Source organism: Notolabrus celidotus, chromosome 7 (assembly GCF_009762535.1).
Source record: "Notolabrus celidotus isolate fNotCel1 chromosome 7, fNotCel1.pri, whole genome shotgun sequence".
NCBI lineage: Eukaryota > Metazoa > Chordata > Actinopteri > Labriformes > Labridae > Notolabrus > Notolabrus celidotus.
Window position 1 is genome coordinate 18,746,443 of NC_048278.1, and position 21,592 is coordinate 18,768,034.

The 21,592-nt window shown below is 37.5% G+C and overlaps 3 protein-coding genes across 5 annotated transcripts; 2 read left to right on the forward strand and 1 right to left on the reverse strand.

Annotated features, from left to right (window-relative positions):
- Positions 1 to 6: 6 nt before the first annotated feature.
- ube2kb (ubiquitin-conjugating enzyme E2Kb (UBC1 homolog, yeast)) lies at positions 7 to 6,214 on the reverse strand. Of its 2 annotated transcripts, none has more exons than XM_034687369.1 (7): positions 5,894 to 6,214; positions 4,992 to 5,085; positions 4,837 to 4,895; positions 3,481 to 3,563; positions 3,255 to 3,354; positions 2,921 to 3,049; positions 7 to 2,328 (listed from the first exon to the last, which is right to left on the reverse strand). In XM_034687369.1, exons 1-7 carry the CDS (start codon positions 5,954 to 5,956, stop codon positions 2,254 to 2,256), a joined length of 603 nt encoding a protein of 200 aa, XP_034543260.1. In that variant the 5' UTR covers positions 5,957 to 6,214; the 3' UTR covers positions 7 to 2,253. The 2 variants fall into 2 exon arrangements, with proteins under 2 accessions (XP_034543260.1, XP_034543261.1); XM_034687370.1 differs by lacking the exon at positions 5,894 to 6,214 and adding an exon at positions 5,697 to 5,720.
- Positions 6,215 to 7,729: 1,515 nt separating this feature from the next.
- On the forward strand, positions 7,730 to 15,139 carry smim14 (small integral membrane protein 14). 2 transcript variants are annotated; one of them, XM_034687936.1, is made up of 5 exons: positions 7,730 to 7,860; positions 9,705 to 9,800; positions 11,914 to 11,962; positions 12,141 to 12,295; positions 13,265 to 15,139. In XM_034687936.1, the coding sequence occupies exons 2-5, from the start codon at positions 9,726 to 9,728 to the stop codon at positions 13,301 to 13,303; spliced, it is 318 nt and encodes a 105-aa protein (XP_034543827.1). In that variant the 5' UTR covers positions 7,730 to 7,860; positions 9,705 to 9,725; the 3' UTR covers positions 13,304 to 15,139. The 2 variants fall into 2 exon arrangements, with proteins under 2 accessions (XP_034543827.1, XP_034543828.1); XM_034687937.1 differs by having other exon boundaries at positions 7,843 to 7,971.
- Positions 15,140 to 16,098: 959 nt separating this feature from the next.
- map9 (microtubule-associated protein 9) lies at positions 16,099 to 21,369 on the forward strand. The gene is given in 15 exon segments (XM_034688942.1): positions 16,099 to 16,458; positions 16,566 to 16,656; positions 16,966 to 17,472; positions 17,579 to 17,748; positions 17,864 to 17,972; positions 18,055 to 18,122; positions 18,255 to 18,313; positions 18,405 to 18,567; positions 19,421 to 19,507; positions 19,617 to 19,752; positions 19,755 to 19,777; positions 19,857 to 20,003; positions 20,320 to 20,401; positions 20,404 to 20,457; positions 20,644 to 21,369. Coding segments are annotated over 15 exon segments (1,884 nt in total). The 5' UTR covers positions 16,099 to 16,386; the 3' UTR covers positions 20,760 to 21,369.
- Positions 21,370 to 21,592: the final 223 nt, after the last annotated feature.

A 21,592-nucleotide genomic window follows, 5' to 3' on the forward strand; every position in this document is an offset into this window, starting at 1 on the left:
ACAAAATTAATTTTCCACTTTTTTTTAATCAAAGAAACATGACACTGTCACAATAAATAACCATGCTTTTTATACTGCTGATGCTTGCTTCCAAAGAAACAAAAGAAGAAAAAAGTCTCGATCCAAATGGAGAAACCGAGATGCAACAGCCCCTTGTTTTTATGCTTCGTCGTGCAATATTGTACATACAACACCAGGAAGACGGGGAGGAGGGGGCTTCTCTTTCTTTTTTTGTCCTTTCTTTTTATTACAAAATATAGATCCAGCCATCAACAGTGCACTCTAGTGATAATGAGACAGTTCTTTATCAAGAACCCAACTATTTACAAGCAGAGTAGATGGTGTGGACCCCTGACTATGAGCCTTTTGGGGGTAGGCTTTGGCTGGAAATGGTTCACCATCAGTTGAAAAGGTGCACAATATCTGTGTTGTAGTCATATGAGACCAATTTAGAGGGCAAACAAAAGGAAGATAGTTTCCCAAAAAGAAAAGGCCATGTGTGAAGACTGATCAAAACCCCACTTCTCCTTACACAGAGGGTAACAGTCCATGTACCTCAAATCATCATGTGTGAAAACACTGTGATGGTCTGCTATCTGCTTCTTAAAACAACAGAGTTCCAGCCTCTTTTTTACTCATAAGACATAATTCATAGACAACTTCAATGAGCATTTTATTTGGCTATGTAGTAAAGCATGTTCAGATATATAGGACATCACCTATACATCTCTATATGGCCAAAGTTTTGATTGAGGACTGCTGGATTGGATCAGTGATTCAAAATGAAGCCCCCTTTAAATGATCAACATCAGGACTGAGAGGGACAGTAGATCCATAACCCGTGGCTGAAAATAGCGTGCGCATGGATGAAACAGATTGTTCAGAGAACAAGTTAAAAACAAAACCACAGCATCACAAAATCAATGGCATTCAAGATCTCTCATTTCTTCCTTGAGGTTTAGTTATCTCCCGTTCAGAGCAGTGGAGAACATTTTCCAGCAACACACTTGAAAAATCGACAGAAGAAGGCTTTGGTTCCCCACAAATATGAAGCCAAACTGGGTGTGCTTTAAAAGAAAAGTGGCTTGCCGAGCAGAGGATCCAGGTGCATCTTTCCGCAGGTTTAGAAACAGTCTTGCAAGCTCCACGAATCTGAGGAGGCGTTAAATCTAACAGACGCCCCACCACCACATCATTTGGCCAAACAAAATAAAGGCAGCATAGGACATGCAAGGACAACAAAAAGACACACGAAAAGGTTGGATTGTGGTGTAGAGGGAAAGGTAGCGTGTAATGACCATCTTAGGCCTGAGCTGGCTGTCACCTCCTGCGCTGTTGGCAACAGGATTTTGGCTGCACCCCCTACACAGCAGTCTTCAAAAAAGAAAACAAACCCCAGAGAAGAATACTTAGAGGGGTTTCTCCTGGGCTCACAAAGCATTAAAAGATATTTCTCCATTATAACTGTAAACTAGGCATAGTTTATATTTAAAATAACTTTGTTTTACAATGCAATGTAAGAAAAAAAGTATATCCCCATTGTATTTTCAAATGTACACACCTCTATTTACAGATAACTTTTCTCTTTCAGTGCCTGTGTGCAGATGTTTGAGGATGTGTGACGTTCTCTGATTCTACAAATGGAAAAACAAACCTTTACATCCAAACTTCTGCAGTTGATTAAAACATCTACAATAAGCTGATCAGGGATTATCCATCACACTGCTCCAGTTGTATCAAATTAATCCAGCTGGACCTTAATAATATTATATGTCCATATAAGATCCAACTGGTTCTAGAAGAGAGTAAATTGTGGTTTGCTGTTAGAGCAGTATTCAGGATATCCTTTAAATCTTTACCCTGGGAAATCCTACAGGCAATGGCAGTTATGTGATTCTCTGTGACAATGAACAGAAATTCAAGAAATAAGAAGAAAAAGCTTCAGAGCAAACATGATTGAAGGGTATGGAAGGGAAGATGCATGACTGAAAGTTTGTAGTGGCTTTTTATACAGTTTGAGTTAGTGGCAAAAACAGACTCATGGGGCAGACAGGCAACAGGGTGGTGTGCTAAATTATTGAAGATTGTGGGGCTACCGGTGTTGGGTTTGTGGCAAACAAATTTGTTTCGAAAGAAGGCTCAGACTGCTGTGGTGAATGGGGAAAGGGAGTTGTCTGCGTAACAAAAGGCAATGGTGGATGGTGCCGTGGGGAGCTGATACTATGATGAAGGATCCTCGCACCTGGCTGGGTCTCAGTTGCTGAGCAGCAGCTCTGTCGCCGTTTCCACATCCCAGGATTTTGAGGACAAGGCTGCTATTACTGCATTCTGTAAGCGAGTGAGGAAATGAGGTTAGAAATGATTGCAATGCAATTATTATTTACAAAGGCAAGATAAGAATGATTTTTTAAGAGATTAGTACACAGTTATGAACAGAAAAGAGTCAAAACTTTAATGAAAGCAGCTTTTCGCATAACAGAATTAAATACTTCCCCCGGTTATTGTATTTGGAAAAAAAAATTGCACAGCTCATTCTGACAAGTGTGCTGTCACATTAATGCTGCAACCAACAATAAGGATAAGATTTTCATGCTAGATTAATGACATATGTACATTATAAAAATTGCTTTCGGCTGAAACTCGAGGTAATGTCCCTATTATTGGACAAACAGCCCAAAAGCAAAATATATTCAGTTCACAACCATAGAAGATTTTGAAAAACTGAAAATAATCAAGATTAAAAACTCTGATTTTGCATTATACTGACAAATCATGAATTGGCAGAACTGCTGCCAATCAATTTTTCTGTTAGTTGAGTAATTGAGTGTTTTAGCCCACCATCATATGGACATCCCCAGCCCAAAAAGACTTAATACATAATGCATGGATGTTCAGTAAATAAAAAAAGGGGGGTCCTGACCTTATCAAAGCCCATGGCACAGAGTTTGTCTATTTTGCGTGTGTAATCCGGACTGGATACAGGGGCTCCTGCATACACGTGAGACCACAGCCTTGCAGTCTGTTTGAACATTTCTGGGTTCTGCTTATACTGAGGATACAGAGGAAACACAATGAACATGGTTGAATGTTAAAGACATCTGAAAACAGTTAATTATATTGTGTGGTGGTACATACACCAATACTGACCAAATGTGTCCAAAAAAATGTTACAGAGATTGAGATATTCTTCTAAACAATTCCTTTGTTAAAAAATAAAAATGTAATTGTAATAGTAGAATAAACATGTCTCTCACCTGGTTTGCTACAACAGCATCCTGTGGATCGTCTGGTTCTGCTGCAGCTAGGAGAGCCTGAAGAGACAACAGCACCGTTCGCAGGGTCATAGCAGCTGCCCTGGGGAAGCAAAATTAAAAGGTGGAGCAGAAAAGTGTGTTTTCACTTAAGTTTTGAAAACACTTTCAGAGACATTTGGGAACTTGGTTTACAGTAGCTCAGAAGGTTCAGATTAATTTCTCTCACCACTGGTCTTTTAAAATGTCCAGACATATTGCTCCTGTCACAGAACTGATATTAGGGTGCCAGATCTTGGTGATAAACCGCACCTAGAAATACAAATGTCAGAGTCAAACGAGGGTATGATAACAGAGAAATAGGAGACAAGTGTGGGGTACATTTTTACAAGCACACTGAGGCAGGGTTGGGCAGTATGATGAGGTATCATATAATTCAAGATAAAACATGTTAAACAAATATATAATTTTATCACACTGTCTCAACAGTGATAGCTGTCACTGAACAAGTCTGAGTATTTGCTACAACTCTCTGTAATATCACAGAACCATAAACTAAACTACCATATGTTTGTTTACATATCAGATTGTTTAGCTGTGCAGAAGACGAAAAAGAAAGACATTTCTTTGTCAGGTCTTAATTGACTGGATGATCAAAAACCAGATATATCTCTTTTTCCCTACAGATTTTCAATAAACTATGAGTGCGTGTGTCTCCCGAAAACATGAGATTTAATGTTTACATTACACATTAGAATCCCCCATTCACTACACACTGTAACCAGGTTTCTGATCTGTGTGTGTGCAGGAGTGTCTTTGGTTCCTCGACATCTCTATAGCTTTCAGACAATTTTGTACTGAGTTACATCACAAGTTTGGGATAAACAAAAGTTGTTTTCTGACCTTTTTCCATTTACACACTTTTATCAAAGACAGAAGCAAAACTACAATCTACTCTTTGTATTATCAGTAACGGTCTTTCATTTCAGCACACAGATAGTCACGGTATCATTTATCCCTACAATTTCTCGTTGACTAAAAAAAAACTACTAAGTCACTGGATTTGAGGGAACAATGGTAAAGCAGAGGATCATCAAAAAGAACTGAATAAGGTGTTTATCAAATGTGCTTCTGCCATTCTGTCAGAGTACCTCGGCTTCTTTTGCTTCTATTGTTACTCAAAATCTGATTTAGTTATTTTTATTATATCTGTCAACACATATAATTAGGCTAATAAGGGTCTTTCGCTGAAAATTGGTACTGGTTTATATGTATTGATGGTATGTAAACTTTTTTTAAAGAACCTATATTATTCAGAAAACAATGCTAAAGGGGAGTTGTAAATTATGTCAAAGTTACATACTGGAGAAAAGAAAAAGTCTGCTTTCTTTATTTCTACCCAAAAATTAACTTCACTGGCTGAATTATGAATAATCTGATGGTTATTTGCCTTAGTTTGAGGTCAGTATTAGTCTCAAAACTATATCTTTGTGCTCTACCTACAACCATGAAGCTAACCAACCAGGATAGAGAAGTAAAGGGGATACAAGAAGTACCAGCTGTTACGTAGTTTCAAAGCACATACCTTTGGTGGGTTAAAAGGATAGGTTTCTGGAATTTTTATTTCAAGCTGATATTTGCCACCTTGAAAACAAAGAAAACATGATCAGGCATGACAAACCACGACTTTTTATAGCACATATATTATCTGGTGGTTTAATTGTGGGTGTGTGGCAGTACCTTCATATGGTGTATCTGGAGGACCTGCTATCTCCCCCCTCAGCTCTGTGAAGTTCTCATCCACCATATCTACTTTTATCTGGTTTTTACTTGTCTGTTTGAACAAACAAGAGGGACATCGTGAATAATTACCTACATCTGCCAGTGTCTTGACATGTCCAGTCAAGAATTAAACCACACGTTTTTGACAATGTAAATCCAGAAAATGTTAGCTTTAAAATGAACAACGACTTATATTTTCTTTAGTTTCATCTAGTGTCAGAGGATATTTAACAATGTTAGCAACACAGATAGCTAGCTAGAGGAGCAGAGCTGTAAAAAGTTTACTACAAGCTCACAATAATAAGACTTGGCGGACAGTAAGATTACACAACACACACATTAAAGATCAAAATTGTTCTCTAAAAACGAAAACATTAACTGGATGTGGTTTAAACGTGATGTCTTGATGTACGTTGTAGCATAACAACACAGGCTAATGCTAGCTGTGGGTGAGATGTCAACCTATCGTTTCTGCTTCAAGCTGCTAACACGAATCATCAGTAACTAATGTGAGTTAGCAGATACGGTACATTGTAAACAGCGTGTGCCACACAAGAGGAGATAATTTCAGACTGACAAGTACCCAGAGTCATGCGGTATTGTTTGTCAAAAACATAGGGCCTGTTAGTGGACAAAGCCTCTGTGTTTCCTGAACACACCCACCTGACATAACAACACAGGTTCGGGCAGACAGTGATCTCCAGCTAGCTAAAGTTCTCCTGTTTAGGCCTGACCTACTGCAACACATACTGAGACCTGACGCTAGCAAAGGTAATTTTAGTCTGTCATGATGGTCTCTTAAGCTCTATAACAGAAAACAACTTAAAGAAGTACAAAAATAAGCAGTAACGTTACCACACCTCTTCGCTTTTCACAACTTCTTTGAACTCCCTCTTGATTCTTTGCACCGCGATGTTAGCCATGGCTGTAACTGCTGATACACTCCTGCCTTCAAGCTTAGACCCGGGGCCTCTCTCTCCCTGTGTTGTCCGTCTGTATAGGGACTGCTTGCTCGGTGCTTTTCACAGTTAGGAAGCCGTCCTTTCACTATCACCGTCCACCGCTTCTGTTTTTTTTTTTTAACCTCACAGGCAGCTCAGCCTCGCCGTGTACTGCCTGCCTGCCAGTGCACACCGCCAGTGAGTCCAGAACATACACAACACACACAATGCAGCTAGATGAAGAGGAGACTGGAACTTTCATTAATGAGCTCTGGTACATGGGTTTATGTGCTTTGTAACATACCTTCAGGACATTTCTCATCATGTGCGAATGACATCTGATTTCTGACATCCATTTGAATGCAGGATTCCAAATAAGATAAGATAACTCAACTCAACTTTATTTATACTTTTATTTATAAAGCACCTTTCATACATAAAAACATGTAGCCCAAAGTGCTTCACAGAGTAACAGATAGTCAGAAAACAACAGCAATGGTAAAATCATAGAAGGCATGATTTAAAAAAATAAAATAAATACTTAAAAAAGAAAAGAAAATCAACACAGTAAAATTAATAAAATAAGTAAGAGTGGAAATAAAAGTTAAAAATAAGGTAGAGTTAACAAGATCAGATGAACACAATAAATAAATAAGATAAATAAATACATGTTAAAACAATGGTTTAGATAATAATTATAAAATAATAATACCAAATAAAATAATAATAAAATAATAATAATAATAAGATAAGATAAGATATTACTTTATTGATTCCCGGGGGGGGGGGGGGATTCTGTTGTTTCAGCAACCCAGACATAAGTACAATCAAGAAGAAGTTTCAATAAGTAAAGTAAAATAAAATAAGATAAGTAAAAATAAAATAGATAAATAAAGCTAGAATACAATTTAGATATATACAATGTTACAATGGAATTTAAATTAAATAGCGGTAATTACAGGCAGTATTAAAAATGTTTCAGTAGTGACAGGTTGACATGGTGTGATTATGGTTGGTAATGACAAATTAAGCAATAAATAAAAATAAATTTGGGTATGTAATATGACCATGAGTTGTAGTTACAACAATAATGTAATATAACATAATGTAATATGGCAAAAATAATTATAATACAGGATATTGTGCATTATAATGCCAGCAGCAGTCAAGAGAGTAAGTTCGGGATCTGGCTAATATAAAGTATAATTGAGATTTCATTTTTAATTGACACGATATAAAAGTATTTAAGAAGAGCTATTTTAACTATTTATTTTACTTATACTAAATTCAAATTCAAATTCAAATAGCTTCATTGGCATGAAAGTGAAAACAATATTGCCAAAGCATAAACAAAATCACATCAAACAATATATACAATCACAAATAAATCAACAAGAGTTTAGAACAATCTATCTATTTCTATCTACCTATCTGACTCTTGAGCTGCATACACCCTCTCCTGTGCCTGCTCTTAAAGTAAACAATTTTGCTTAAATGCTTTAATTTTCCATTTTCACCCTGTGGTGGAGGAATTCAAATACTGTTCTCTTATCTGATGGTTGACACACTGCAGATTTCATTTCAAAACAATCTGGAAGTTCATACGATATGATGACAATCAAACATTTACATTTACTTTTAATTTGCACATATGTTGGAATTCGTTGGTTTCATCTGATTGAGGTGATCGGCATCTCGGCTGTTTGTTTACAATCCATACGCTTTAGTCCTATCTTAATGTGATTGGCTGTATGACCCGCCCATCAAAGCTTTAGACCAATAAGAAACGCTCCTTTTGTGTTATACCACGCCCCTCACACTCCCGGATGTCTGTCATGAAGAATAGCTAGGTGGTTGGCTCACTTGTATCAAACAAAACACGGACGGTAGGTTTATATTTCTGCAGTTTTCAGGTCTTGTAGGAAGCAGCCGTGCCAAAGCACCATGGTGCACGCCTTTTAAAACATATCTAACGTTGTCTTTTCATCTACAAAGCAGTAAGTCGTGTTTGGATACATTGTTGCTGTCCCATCTGTCTTTAATTATATGGTCATTAACCGGAGAACATAAATACATATGCGCGTTCTTTTTTGTTTGATGGAAAGGTTAGCAAGAAGCTTGTCTAACGTGAGCTAAATAACATTGTAATGTGAAGACACAACCTAGCAGGCTTCTTTTTTTTTTGCAGGGTCGAGATTAGCTGGCCTCTGTGATTGTTCGTCACTTGAAAAATATTCAGACAGACAGCAATGGAAAATATAACGTGTACTTGTTTTTATAAAATGTGGGTGAAATATTGAGTCTATAAGCTACAGCTTCTAAGTGTTGCGTTAATTGACTACAATGAGGTCGTTTCTTTAATTTGACCAATTTAAGAAACATGTATACATCGGTCAGTTATTAACCTTTTAACTTATTACTATTTTGTGGTGTTAGATCTTAAACGGTCTAGATACAGATTGTTGTTCAGATCAGCGTATGGGTCCTTTGTTGCAATTATATACCCTATGCATATATAGGCAGTAGGCCTATGCGATGGAATGCAGAACCAAATATGTGTCACATGTAATAAGAGGCGCTCATATATGATTGTGAAAAAACACATCACGAGGTAAAACCATAGACCGTATAAAATAGGGTAAAACATAAAAAACGGGGTAAACAGAACAGAGGTGACATCATATGGATGAAGCATACTTTGTAGTGGTAATGTTTTTTTCTCCACTGAAAAATATGTTGCTTGTAATCACTTTTTATTAGTCCTTGAATTTTTCTTTATCTAAAAGGCTGCTGACGGAAGAAAGAAATTCAGTCTATGAAGCAGTAATATTTTCATCTCCACAAAACTCATGCACAATTTGTTTTATACTGTTTACCTTTTTATAGTTTAAAGCTCCTGTGAGGAACTTTTTACATGTCTTGATTTTGGCACCCCCTGTGGACAAAGTAACACCTCCTTTCTCTTTGCTGATCTAGTCCTGTACATGCTTAGGTAGTGTTTTCTGAAAAATCAACACATCCTGTTATCTTTTGACAGTGAAATGTATCAATCACTCTGAATATTTGCTGAGAAACGTTTAAAAAAAGGATTGTTTCTTCAGCGTGCTGGTCTGACACCTACCCCCTCCAGCTGTTACTGGCATTCAAAAATTCGATATAGGAACTGCTTATCTAGTTGCTGTTGGTCTTGTTTGCATTTGTAGGCCATAAAGAGGCATCACTGTTCATTTCAGTCTGTTTCAAGACCAGCTAGAAACTTCCCACAGGAGCTTTAAGGCAGACACCAGTAGCCAGCTGGTGTCTGATCATGAGCATGCAGTTGTCTTTGCAAATAATGATAAATACATAGAATATATTTGTATATTACGTACATTGAAGAAAGGCATAACTAGAGTAATACATCCAGACCCTTTTCAAATAAGTTAGTTATACCATAGCTTTATTGTTAACTTTTAAGGTGGCTACCATTTATTTACATTACTGCAGACTGCAATGTAACAATAAATGGTGAACATAAACCCTGAAAATTGCATCAGCCCTTTCAGTTAACAAAAACCTGGATGACATGCAAGCAATTACAGCCATAGGGTCTGCTGTCTGTCTTCAACTCAGCAGTCTCCTCCCTCTGATCTGTGTACGCCTGTTAAACAACAACAGGGCGCAGCATTAGGTTTCCCTCACTTGTTCATGTAAGTCCTTGTTCCTTACAGTACTTTTCTATTGTAACAAGGTGGGCATCGTCTGGTGAAAAATGGCAGAGGGAGGCTTTGACCCTTGTGAGTGCATCTGCAGCCATGAGTATGCTATGAGGCGCCTCATCAACCTGGTAAGTCATTTAACACACTGGCTGTTCTTGTCAGACTTTATTTTGATAGAGTAGAGACAGGTTAAAGTATTCCAAGTATGCTGTTCAAAGTTTAAACATCCCCCGCTGAAGTAAAGAGAAAAGCAAAGAGATTAAAGTTAAAAATCACTACCAGTCTTCAGTGAAGGAAATAAAAAGCTGACACTAAGCCTCCATATCCTGGTTCCTGTTCAGTGTTTATCCTCAGCCCCTATCAGATCTGTCATGCAGAGAGGTTTCACTCTGTCGCCTTGTGTACTGTCAGATTTATATTGTGTATGTAAATATTCTTTAGCCTTTGTTAATGAAAAGCATTTTTTTCAGTGTAAGGTCAAAAGTATTCTGAGAATTAGTGTTAACTAAAGAGAACATCTTGTTATTATATGACGTGTCTGTTTCCTGGCAACCTGATTGGCTCTCTGTGCACAGGTGCAGCTTGCATGGCGAGCTGCAGTTTGCTCGATGTCTGTAGCTGCCCCAGGGGATATCTGATTTGCTTTCAGCAGGAAAGGGTGTTGTCTAACTAACTAAAGAATTTGCACAGCATTTGACAGTCAGAAATGGGTAGTACTTTTGCAACCATGTAGTGCTTAAGATCACTGCAGACCCCTTACATCCTGTACCAAATTGTTTAAACTTCTCCACTCAAGTAGGCGATACAGATCACTGCATGTCAAAACAACCAGACACGAAGGTAGTTTTTTCTGATGAACTCATAATAGTCACAGAACTTCAGATCAATTGCTAGGCAACAACCCAGGCAAACAAACACTGTGACTGTAAATAACTATTTATCTTTATATTTTGTATATATAATTTTAATTTATAATAATTATCTCACACATTCTTATCATTTATATAACATCATCTTAACTGACATGCCTCATTGCACTCTATTATTTAATGTTACTATTTAATTAATATACTGTTTGAAAAATACTAATACATCTACTTCATGTAAATTAACCCGTCTGTTACATAATAGCATTTATGTTTGTATATTTTATCATTCAGCATCCTTTGCATTCCTCACCATTGCACTATTGTCTTACACATCTTGTTTATGTAAGTTCGATGTCTACTGCTGCCTTGAACATAACAGTGTATTATTTCATGTTTAATGTTTGTACAGAAGAAAGCAAAGTTTACTGGAGTCAATTTCCTTGCGTGTGTACACATACTTGGCTAATAAAGCTGATTCTGCTCAGTGCACAATGCTCATAACTTTGCACCAACTGTTACAGCTTTCCTAACAAACAGGGAAGTGAAGGCCTGAACGTATTAAAAAGGGACGCCACACAAAACTCAAAGTATCAAAACCCACACACCCTATTAAAACAAAAACCCCAAATGTCCAACTATCAAGAAAACAAAAACAAAGTAAACAAAGGGACTGGAGACCCCAGGCAAAATTAACAAAAGACTGAAAGGTGTAGGCAGCTCAGTGGTGGAGTGGTTGTTGCCTCACAGCTAGAAGGTTCCTGGTACAAATCCCTTGTCAGGCAGGTACCTTTCTGTGTGGATTTTTTATGTTCTCCCTGTGCATACGCGGGTTCTCTCAGGATGCTCCGGCTTCCTCCCACAGTCCAAAAAACATGCTCACCAGGTTTATTGGTCACTCTAAAATTGTCCATAGGTGTGAGTGTGTGCATGAAGGATGTACCCTGCCTTGCGCCCCATGACAGCTGGGATAGGCTCCAGTCCCCTGCGACCCTTATCAGGATTAGCGGTACAACAAATGGATGGATGGATGAATGGAAAGGTGCCAGAGTGCAATGGACCATGCTCCCAGTGCCTATCCCTAAACTATCTAGGAATTGAAAACTAAACCTAAGAAAAATAATTTAGAGATAACTAGACTACCAGTGGTCGCCATCTAAAATAAAACAATACAGTAAAATAACGCCTGAGTGCAATAGTGCAGCTGGCAGAGGGAGGAGAGACCAGAGAGTGAGAGAGGGGCACGAGCCGCACATTCATATGAGAAAATTAGCTTTTGACAGCTGAAATCTATAATTGGGTCGTATGATTGTAATACTTGTGTGACAGTTACCTCTTACAGTTGATTGTGATTTAAATGTGTTTTCTGTTTCAGCTCAGGAATTCCCAGTCCTACTGCACAGACACAGAATGCTTTCAGGAATGTATGTAGGACCACAGTATACCTGATTTTCCAGTATTTAACAGATTAGAGTCTATATGTATAAATACAAGATAATCAATAGATATGTGTCTAATATTATGTTTAATCATGGCTGCACATAAACATGTTTCTGTTGGTGTTGATTACCTCTGGATGATCTAAGTTGTGTTTCATTTCAGTGCCAGGTCCCAATGGGCCCATTGGTGGGGGTGGAGACCTGACCCTCCCCATGATTATGATGGGATGGATGGTGGTAGCTCTGCTTCTGTACCTTCTGCGTCCATCCAGTCTGAGAGGTTCCAGTCAAACAGGCAAACCTACTGGACCACACAATGTCAGTATTGAGCCCTATCCTGTCACTATAACAAAGTCATGTTAAAACATGGATTCAAATCAAGTGGCAACGTCCGGCCGCAAGAATTGAAGCCAATGTGGAAGCGTTAAAAAATGCAGTTCATCGAGGATCTGCTTGAGGCTGGCTCTGGAAGTACCGGAAACCACATACACACAAATTCAGTAAAGCTGATCTTTACAGCAGAAATAAACATGTTTACAGCCTGGTACAAAAAATGAGTGTAGACTGGATAGCTCATGTCTCGATCGGTACACACTGTACAGGGGGTGGATTTTTTTAATAACGCGGCAATTTTGAAGATATTAGAATTACGAGTTTTCTATTACGAGAGGCACAGTTGACTTGATTGACAGGCGGGAACACTGTAGTTGTTGGATAGGAGGCTCATAGTCCGCCTCTTTACGTCACACTTACTTGATAGCAGTTATGTTGAGTTCAACATTTCCAATATGGCTGCCGCCACCACCTGGCCTCAAAACAGAGCTTCAGAAACAGATGGGTGACATCACTGATACTATGTCTATTATTTATACAGTCCGTGATACAAATACACATCTCCCATATACTGGATAAGATACACAGGAAAGAAACAATGTCATTATCTAATGCTATTCCACATTTTTTTGAATGCCAAACCTAATGCCTACATCTTTGTTTTCAGTGACAAAATGATAAGGAATTTGCAAAAGTAAAAGCATTTAGAAAACAAAAACTTAGTGTGGAGAAAGAATTCTGTAGAAGTCTGTACAAGCAGCACAGATTTTGCTCATTTTGTAGCAGCTACCAAGTGTTTGTTTAGGGAACTTTTATTGGCTCCCAAAAGGCCAGAGTCTGCTGAAGTGTAGAGCAAAAAGCAAACTTTTTTATGACAATTCAGACCATGACATTTTGAGGACTGTTTACCCTTCAATGGAGTTAAACTTTTTGTCTTTTTGTCTTGGTTTGCAGAGTGACAGAAGAGAGCCCCCTGCACCTCCCATTGACTAGCAGAGAAAGCAGAGTACCAGCACTTTGACACCTGCTCCGACTGGAGCTGCACAGTGAGAAATTTCCAGTGACCTGTGACCATCTCCCTGCCAAGCTTTATCCAAATATCTATGACTTTTCTTTCTTTTTATCTTTTTATTTTGTGGTATATCAGTCAATGAGTCCTACTGTGAGGGCCCACATTCTCTCTTGATTAATGAGGCCAAATACAAATGAAAAATCTGATGGTATTGAGGTAAATGCTCATCTTATAATGGTACATAAAAAAAAACATACCACATTTACGGCCATTCTCTGGTCACTTTAGTTTTTGTTTTTTTTTAAAAGCTAAAGAACAAAAAATTGAAAAATACAATCTTTACCAACCTAAAACTTTAACTGAGATTAAAAGATTTCTTTAACAGGCTGTTTTCTATTATTTAGACATGTACACATCAGCCTGTGATACCAGCATGTTGATACTTTAGCTGGGTGTTCACCAAATGATTAATCAGAGGCTGTTACATTTTTCTAAGTTAGTTCCTGATACCAGCTCTGGTGCTGGCAGACCTGCAGAAACTCCAAATGAAAAAAAATGGTCACGTGTCTGGGAGAAGGGAGGGGTAGCAGGGAGTTCCTTTTGGGAAACTTTAAATGTTGTTTGTGTGCTTGTTGAGTAATGAAGGGTGGTGGGTTCTTCATTCCTGTCTTTTTACTTTATACATCTCTAAACAGTGCCAGTGCTGATGTCATATCACATACAGTTACGAAAGTATATTCAAACCAGCAGATAGATTACAACTCATTCAGAGAAGCAAAATACGTTTTAGAATGTTAAAATCATTCTCTGTACCATGATTGTCTTGTGTTTAAAAGACAAAAGGGATCATTGTGATCTAATTAAATATCCAAGGTTCATATTTCATTAGCACTTTTTGTTGTTGTATGTTGTTCCCTTTTTGAAGGTGTGATGTGCATATCAAACTCTCTAAATTTTAACCTCAGCAGTCTTTCATTAAAAGGAGAAAACCAAGGTATCTTAAGAACTTCTTTATAATAATATGTTGGAAAGAAAAAGAAAGGAGTACAAAAAAGGAGTAACTTAGACCAACGATAATGTAAATTTGTAGAACTTGTTTCAGTGCTTGTCTGAGATACGATCATTTTATGAAAGCAGCATTATATGAAGTCCTTTTTACTCTAAAGTTGTGATGGGAAGTTGATGATCTGCCGTACCTTTCTATCGTTTTTTTTTATTACTGTTTACTCTATAAGGTTACTCTCTTCAGTAATACCTTGTTTATTCTCTTGATCAAGAGCTCTGCTAAACAAAATCTTTCTTTTTATATTTGTCTGGGTGCAGTACATGATAGTGGGTTTTCTGTTTCAGTCATTTTATTATGTACCTTCTACAGTAATGATGCTATTCAAGTTTTTCTAGGACTAGGTTTCTGCTTCATGGTGATCAGAAATGAAATGGATAATTCTTAAAATGAAGGCTTTTTCTTCTGTGCATCGTCTAGAATTCAGGAGCTGGATCAGCTCAGTAATGTGTGAGCTTAGTTCATCCCAACAGTCTTCAACGGCTGCTCTTCATTTCCACATTAATAAATGCCCTCTGATTTTTGTGACTGTATTCTGGACTTGCTTTAAAGATGGCAGAGAGGAAATAAACAAAGGGAATAACTGAAGTAACCCATAAGTAGCTGTGTAAAATTAAGGGGGAGCCATTCTAGACTGTTGAGATGAGCAGCACAGGAGAACATGATTTACACTGTTACTGTACACGAGAAAAGGGCTTAAACTATGCACTTTTCCTACAACAAAACAAAAAAATAAATAAAGAATTCAGTCTTATCTGTCTGGTGTGTTTTATTAGTCAATCAATAAGGCGAGATTGTAGACATACTGTAGCCAATACACAGTAATTCCTACTTCGTATTGGTTCATTGTTTACACCTCACAGATGTAACCAGTAAATACAAGCACAGCAAACCAAATTAAAATGTAGGAAATAAAATGATCCCAAGCAGTACGTATGTAAAATTTTGACTCTACACTAATTTCAGGAATATCTAGGCTATAGTAGACTTAGGCTAGTTGACTTATATAGTTGGTTGTGAGAGCTAATTTAACCCTCCTGTTATGTTTGTTTCTCTGGAAAAGCATTAATGTTCCTGGGTCAATTTGACCCGGGGCATATTCAATTATCCAAAAGTGTCGGAACCCCAAAAAATCCCAATATACATTTTTTTAAAATCTATTTTTTAACTCCATTTCTAACCATTTAAATCAAATTTGGTCCATTGGTGTTCTTTAATTCTCATAGATCATGGTTCAATGAGGATAACTCACTCGTTTTTCATTGAAATTCATATTAAAACTTTTTTAAATGTACATTGGTAAGCCCTAAATAGAAATACAATAGTTTTACATGACATATGTTTGTTTATTTTATTTTACATTTAGATTTTTAGATTTTTATGAAGTGATGTTGATAAATTAACACGACGCCTCTTCTGTCACATGCTGCCCAGATTTTTATGCTGCATTTAGCTGGTTTGGAAGACATATTGCCTATAATAGACTTTAAAAAGGGTCAGTTTGACCCGCAACATAACAGGAGGGTTAATACCAATACTTCTGGTACTTTCTCTTACATTTTCTAATAATACTTCTGTTACAAGCCAACTATTTATTCTCATACAGGACAGATGGCGAGTGTTCATCGAGTCACTGTCCCTCATAGACTTTAAATAAAAAGGTCTCCAAGTATTATCAGGTTCGCTCTCTTTCTGGCGCTGACGTGTTTCGGGTAAGCCTTTGAGCATGCGCAGTGTGAAACCGGAAGCGTCTGCACGTTTCCCAGGGTTACCGTCAACAAGTTCGTTACCAGTGTCAGCATGCCTTTGGATTGTAGCTTGTATTAATAGCTGTACAGATTTTTTTTCGAACCCTAGAGCAATCTTACGACAGGAAAACTTTGCATTATGCTAATGTTGCAGTAATGGTAGCTTTGAAGCTTACCAGCTAGCTATAAGGTAAATGTAAGCTAGCATGCTAATACCAGCACACGCAATGAAAGGAAACTGTTAATTCTCAGCATGACAAGTCAGGAATTCAGGACTCTTGCTTACACGAAAAGCCCGAAAACATCGAGAAGGACAACATTTCAGGTGAAAAATGTTCTGTTTACAATCTGAGTTTTAACAAGAGACGACGGGATGAGAAAAAAACGAAAGATGACAAATTGTGAAACCAACCTGAATTTATATCGTTATAGGATGAACTTCAGGCTGCTGTCTCTGCCAGAGCAAGCAAAGCAAAAACAGACCAGTACTCGTACTCTGATGACTTCAATGATGATGAAGATGGTAAGAAAGAAGGGCTTTAGAATGTCTAGGAAGTCATGCTTGTACATGAAAACATCAAGATGTCGTTTTTTTGTGGCATCGATTGTTTATTTTGAAGTTCATAATTGAAAAATGTCAGCACTCGCGAAAATTGAATTACATTGTCCACTTTAGATCAGCATCAAGTATTTTTTGAGTAGTTTTGAGTGAGCACCCCAATTCTCTTTCTTATTTTGACTTTTTTGTTGCATTCCCTTACACAAATAGTGCAGTGAACTTAAAGGTTTATTCACTGATAGATTTATTCATCTTGAGCATTCTGTTTTGCAGATTTTTTGAATGAACTCCTCAAATCAAGGAAGAAGAAGGCTGGTGCACTCAAGGCTGAGAAGAGCAAAGCAAAAATCAATGACTTTGACCTTTCAGAAGATGAAAGCCTACACAGCAGAAGAAAGAGAGTTTCATTTTTGAAAACCCAAAGAATTAGCTCTACCTTGGCAGACACAACATCATCAGAGTCACATGAAAAGGAGCCACCTGACGATTCTGTCAGTCAAAACAACTACTATAACGACTCTAAACACTCTACAGAGAGAACAAATGACAGTGAAGATAATGCACAATTCAAAAGCAGGAATGTTGAGTCGACTGATTCTCAAATCACAAGACAGAGCTCGAGTAAGTCTCTGCCATACCATACATCTGAGGATACTCTGCTGGACATGTCTTTACCGTTACCATCTGACAACAGCGTAACAGAGACTCCAGAGGAGAAGGGCAGCTCCCCACAGACTCCACAATTCTCAGCAACTGACTTCAAACATGCTTCCTCAGCAGGTCTGTTTACACAGCTTCATTCACAAAAGGCCAATAGCATAGTACAGCACTATATGAATATGAGTCCAGAATTAAAATTGATGTTCCACAAACTCTCATTATGCAGATGTCATTGAGAGGGAGCCACCGAGGCCAAAACCAAGGCAAAGGACTCTGGGATTAAGCATTCAAGCTACAGAGAAGAAAGCTGAAGATGCTGAATCTCAGGATCTCAGCAGGGCCCAGACCTCATCTGCATCCATTCCCATCTCTACTGGCACAGGCAGCAACACAGCTGTAATGACCCTCAAGTTCACACCTCATATTGTTGTTCAATATTTATGGTCAGAAGGTAAAGTAAAGAAACATTTTCTAATTGAACCACATGTTTTTGTGTTGTTTCATCTTATAGTGGACAGAAGGAGATCACACACTTTCACGGAGTCTCAGCAAATCCTTTTCGAGCAAGAGTGACCAATCGCAGCTCATTACCAAGTCCACGGTCGATTCTGAATCCAGAAGTAATTACTATTCAGCACCATAACCTTAATTTCTTCTTTGAATGTTTTTTTAATCTCTCATTCATTTAATGCATTCTTTTAGAAAGCTTATTTTCTGATGACAGCAAAGAGGAGGAGGGGAAGTACTCCACATCAATTGAAGAGTTTGATGTAAGTCATTCATTTTCAAGTATGACTGTGATGCCTTTTTATGTTGTCTTTTACTAGTGTGTTAGATATGCAGTGTCTCTTACTGTGATTATATTAAATCTAATAGCTTTGTTTGTGGTCTTGTCTTAACAGGACTCGGGAGATCACTCAGACCAACTCTCTCATGGCCAAGAAAAGTCATTTGACAGCAGGTAGAATATCTAGTTTCAACAACATAAAACCTGCAGCTCCAAAGGTAGATCAGGATAATAAAGTAAGCCACTGTCATTGTATTTAAATCAGGACATCAACCTCCAACTCAAAGACAACCCAGAGATCTCAGAGTGCGTGCTCCAGGAAAGTGGAGTCTAAGTATTTGGGGAGTCTCAAAGTTCTGGATCGTAAAGTTTCACTACAAGAGTCTCAGCCTCAAGCAGCAGATTCAGTTCGAGCTGCCATTTACCAGGTCAGTGTGATAATGCCTGTTGTGTCATGGAGGACAGTTACCAGTGAGTAGAGGAAAGCAGGCTGGACTGAGACTGATAATTAGCCCTGGTATTTTTGTCTCACAGCTGTACACCGTCCCTGCAACCCTCTTAAACACTTGTACTGTTCCACCCCCAACCTCCAACTACTAAAACTAAAGTGCTACTGACCCTGACAATTGTAGCTTAGTGTGGAGTACTGTACAATATTCATACTCAAATATGAGTCAAGTAAGTAAACAATTCTTTAAGTACACTGCCACAAATTCACTGTGCAATAAAAGAAAATAATCAGAATCAGAAATCAGAATCAGAATTACTTTATTTATCCCGGGGGGTGGGGGAATTCAGTCATTAAAGTTGCTCCTATACACAATAAGTAAGAATATCAATAATATTAATAGAAGAAAGTAATTAATAAGATATAAATACAAATACGATGAAAATAATAATAATAAAAGTATGTACAGAAGACAAAATAAGCTATGTAGAAAATAAATACATGGTTGAAGTCCCCGGAGATCAGGAAGAGGGCACTCTGGTGGTCTGTCTGGAGTCTGGCTATGGCAGCATTGACATGATCATGAAATAAAATATTAACATACATATTTAAGGTGTTGGCCAGCAAACTGTAATTCTGAAAATTGTATCAGTGTCCCTGTTTTGTGGGCAGGTCATTCGCATTACTTTTCAAAAAATATTTAAAGAATTACATGGACACTAAAGTGTGTTGGCCCACTGTAAAAATGCTTGGTATGCTAGATTACCTGTCCAGCTCTAGAGGAAAGCTCCCATTCAAATGTACTTTGCTGAAGTTAACATGTGCTCTTACAGGAATGGCTTAAAAAGAAAAAGGAAAAGACAAGAGAAAACATGCAAGTAAAGAAGAAAGAGGAAACCTTAAAAGAAAAAAAGAAAATGGTAGCTATTCTTTTTTTTTGTAAATTGTAAATAAAACCACAAAGACTACAAAGCACACTGGTTTATTTTAATGTTTGCACTTTTCTTCCCATCCTTCAAAAACAAACAGGATGAAGAGGCTAAGAAGGGAGATGCTGTTGCATCATACCAGGCATGGAAAGAAAAGAAAGCGGAGTATGTCAGGAAAAAAGCCAAAGAAAAGCAAGACGTGATCAGAAAAGAGCAAAAAGCGATTGAAGACAGAGAGGAAAACAACAATCTGCCAAACAGGTATAACTTTCACTTGTTGTTTATTATTCTGAAACACATAAGATGTCATGCTAAACAAGTAATGCTATAAATGCTACAGGTGTTTGAACAATGGAAACTTGAGCATGATCATCTGCTAAAAGAAAAGTACAGAAAACGAAGAGATGTTGAATGCAAACAGAAGTTTAAGAAACAAGAACAAGAGGAGGAGAGAAAGAGAGACAGCAAATCTGCTTTCACAGACTGGTGAGTATAAATCATATACCTTTTTTATACATTATTCCCTACATATATTTACCTACTGAGCTTGATTACTGAAAAAATATGTGTTGAATGTGTATTTCAAATTGCTGCATTAAGTGGTCACACTGAATTCAACACTAAACAGCGTTGGCCCGTCAAACAAATTACCAACCTCTAGATGGCAGCCAAGGCTAAAAGTTTTATCCAGGTTTCATCTCCTTTCTCAAGCTACGTCTCAAGCACATAACCATAAACACTGAAATGGACTAACTCATCTAAAGTTCTTCAACCTGTCTTTTCTTTCTGTTAACGTGAAAGGCATGAAAAAAAAGAAAGATGTTCTGCATGAGAAACATGTAAAGGAGCGTAAAGACATCAAAACTAAAGCAGAAGAGGAATGCTACATGAAGAAGAGAGGGATAAAATGGCTCTGGAGATGTACGAAAGCTGGCTTGTAAGTAATAAATGTCATTGCACTTGTGATTCATGGCAATGAAGGTTGGTAATGTTTGTATTGAGGGAAATGTTCTCCCTTTCTAGTCAACACTAACATATTGTATGTAATCTTAGCGGTGATATCTTGCTTATACAGACAACGTACTGATTGTTTAATATATCTTGCTGTCATTTTTGTAACAGGTAAGGAAAGACCTAGAACATAAGAGAAAAAAAAGAGGAAAGAAGAATACAAGAGATACTCAGAAACAGTCCCCCTCCACCATGGAGCCCTCCAAATAAAACTGTACCATTCAGAAAATAACATTGAAGTGTAACTAATATTTTTCTCCTGTTTTATATGACCCAGCAGATGTAGTGCTTGTTTTTATTTTTATATGTGATGGGGTAAAATGTTGCTGTGTTCTAAATAGTGGACACATTTTCTGTGATTAAAATGAAAATAAAGTTAGTGTGATTACTTAGTAATAACACAACAGTTTTTTCAAAATCTCTAAAAGGCAGCACTGTTTTTACTTAGGTTAAGGGTTTGAAATTTTTTTTGTTTCAATGTAAAGTTTATTTTTGTTTTTGAATCATGAAATGTTCTAATACATCACAGTCTCTGTGAGAGTGATATTTTAAACACTTAATACTTGATGTTATTAGTTATTACTTAAAATGCAGGTCATTTCTAAGCCATTTTTGCATTTATAGTCTTTAGGAATGTTTTCAATGATACAACAACATAATGAGCTGATTCCTCCCCACCATTATGTAGGGGGCACTTAAAACAAGTTTCTACAGAGGGAAGCAATTTGACTTTACAACTCAGACATTGTTACTTAATTGTCTTAATTAGAGGCTTTGTTTACTGCCCATTATGAGGTCTGTACTCACACTCTATAGTACAATAAAAGATTTTACCAGAACTACTTGCATTCTTATATCTTTGTGGTTGTGTCTCCTGAAGATGGGCTTCTTTCAATATGAGTGCTCAAGTTTTCTCTCTGAGATCATTACCTTCGAAGTTACCACAACCCTTTATTGAGGAGTCATGTTCTTGCTAAATATGTGAGCCAGATTGATCCTCATCTTGAATATAGCACTTACATTTTTAATAACTTCATAAAGCCTACAAGTCCATATTTTTAATTT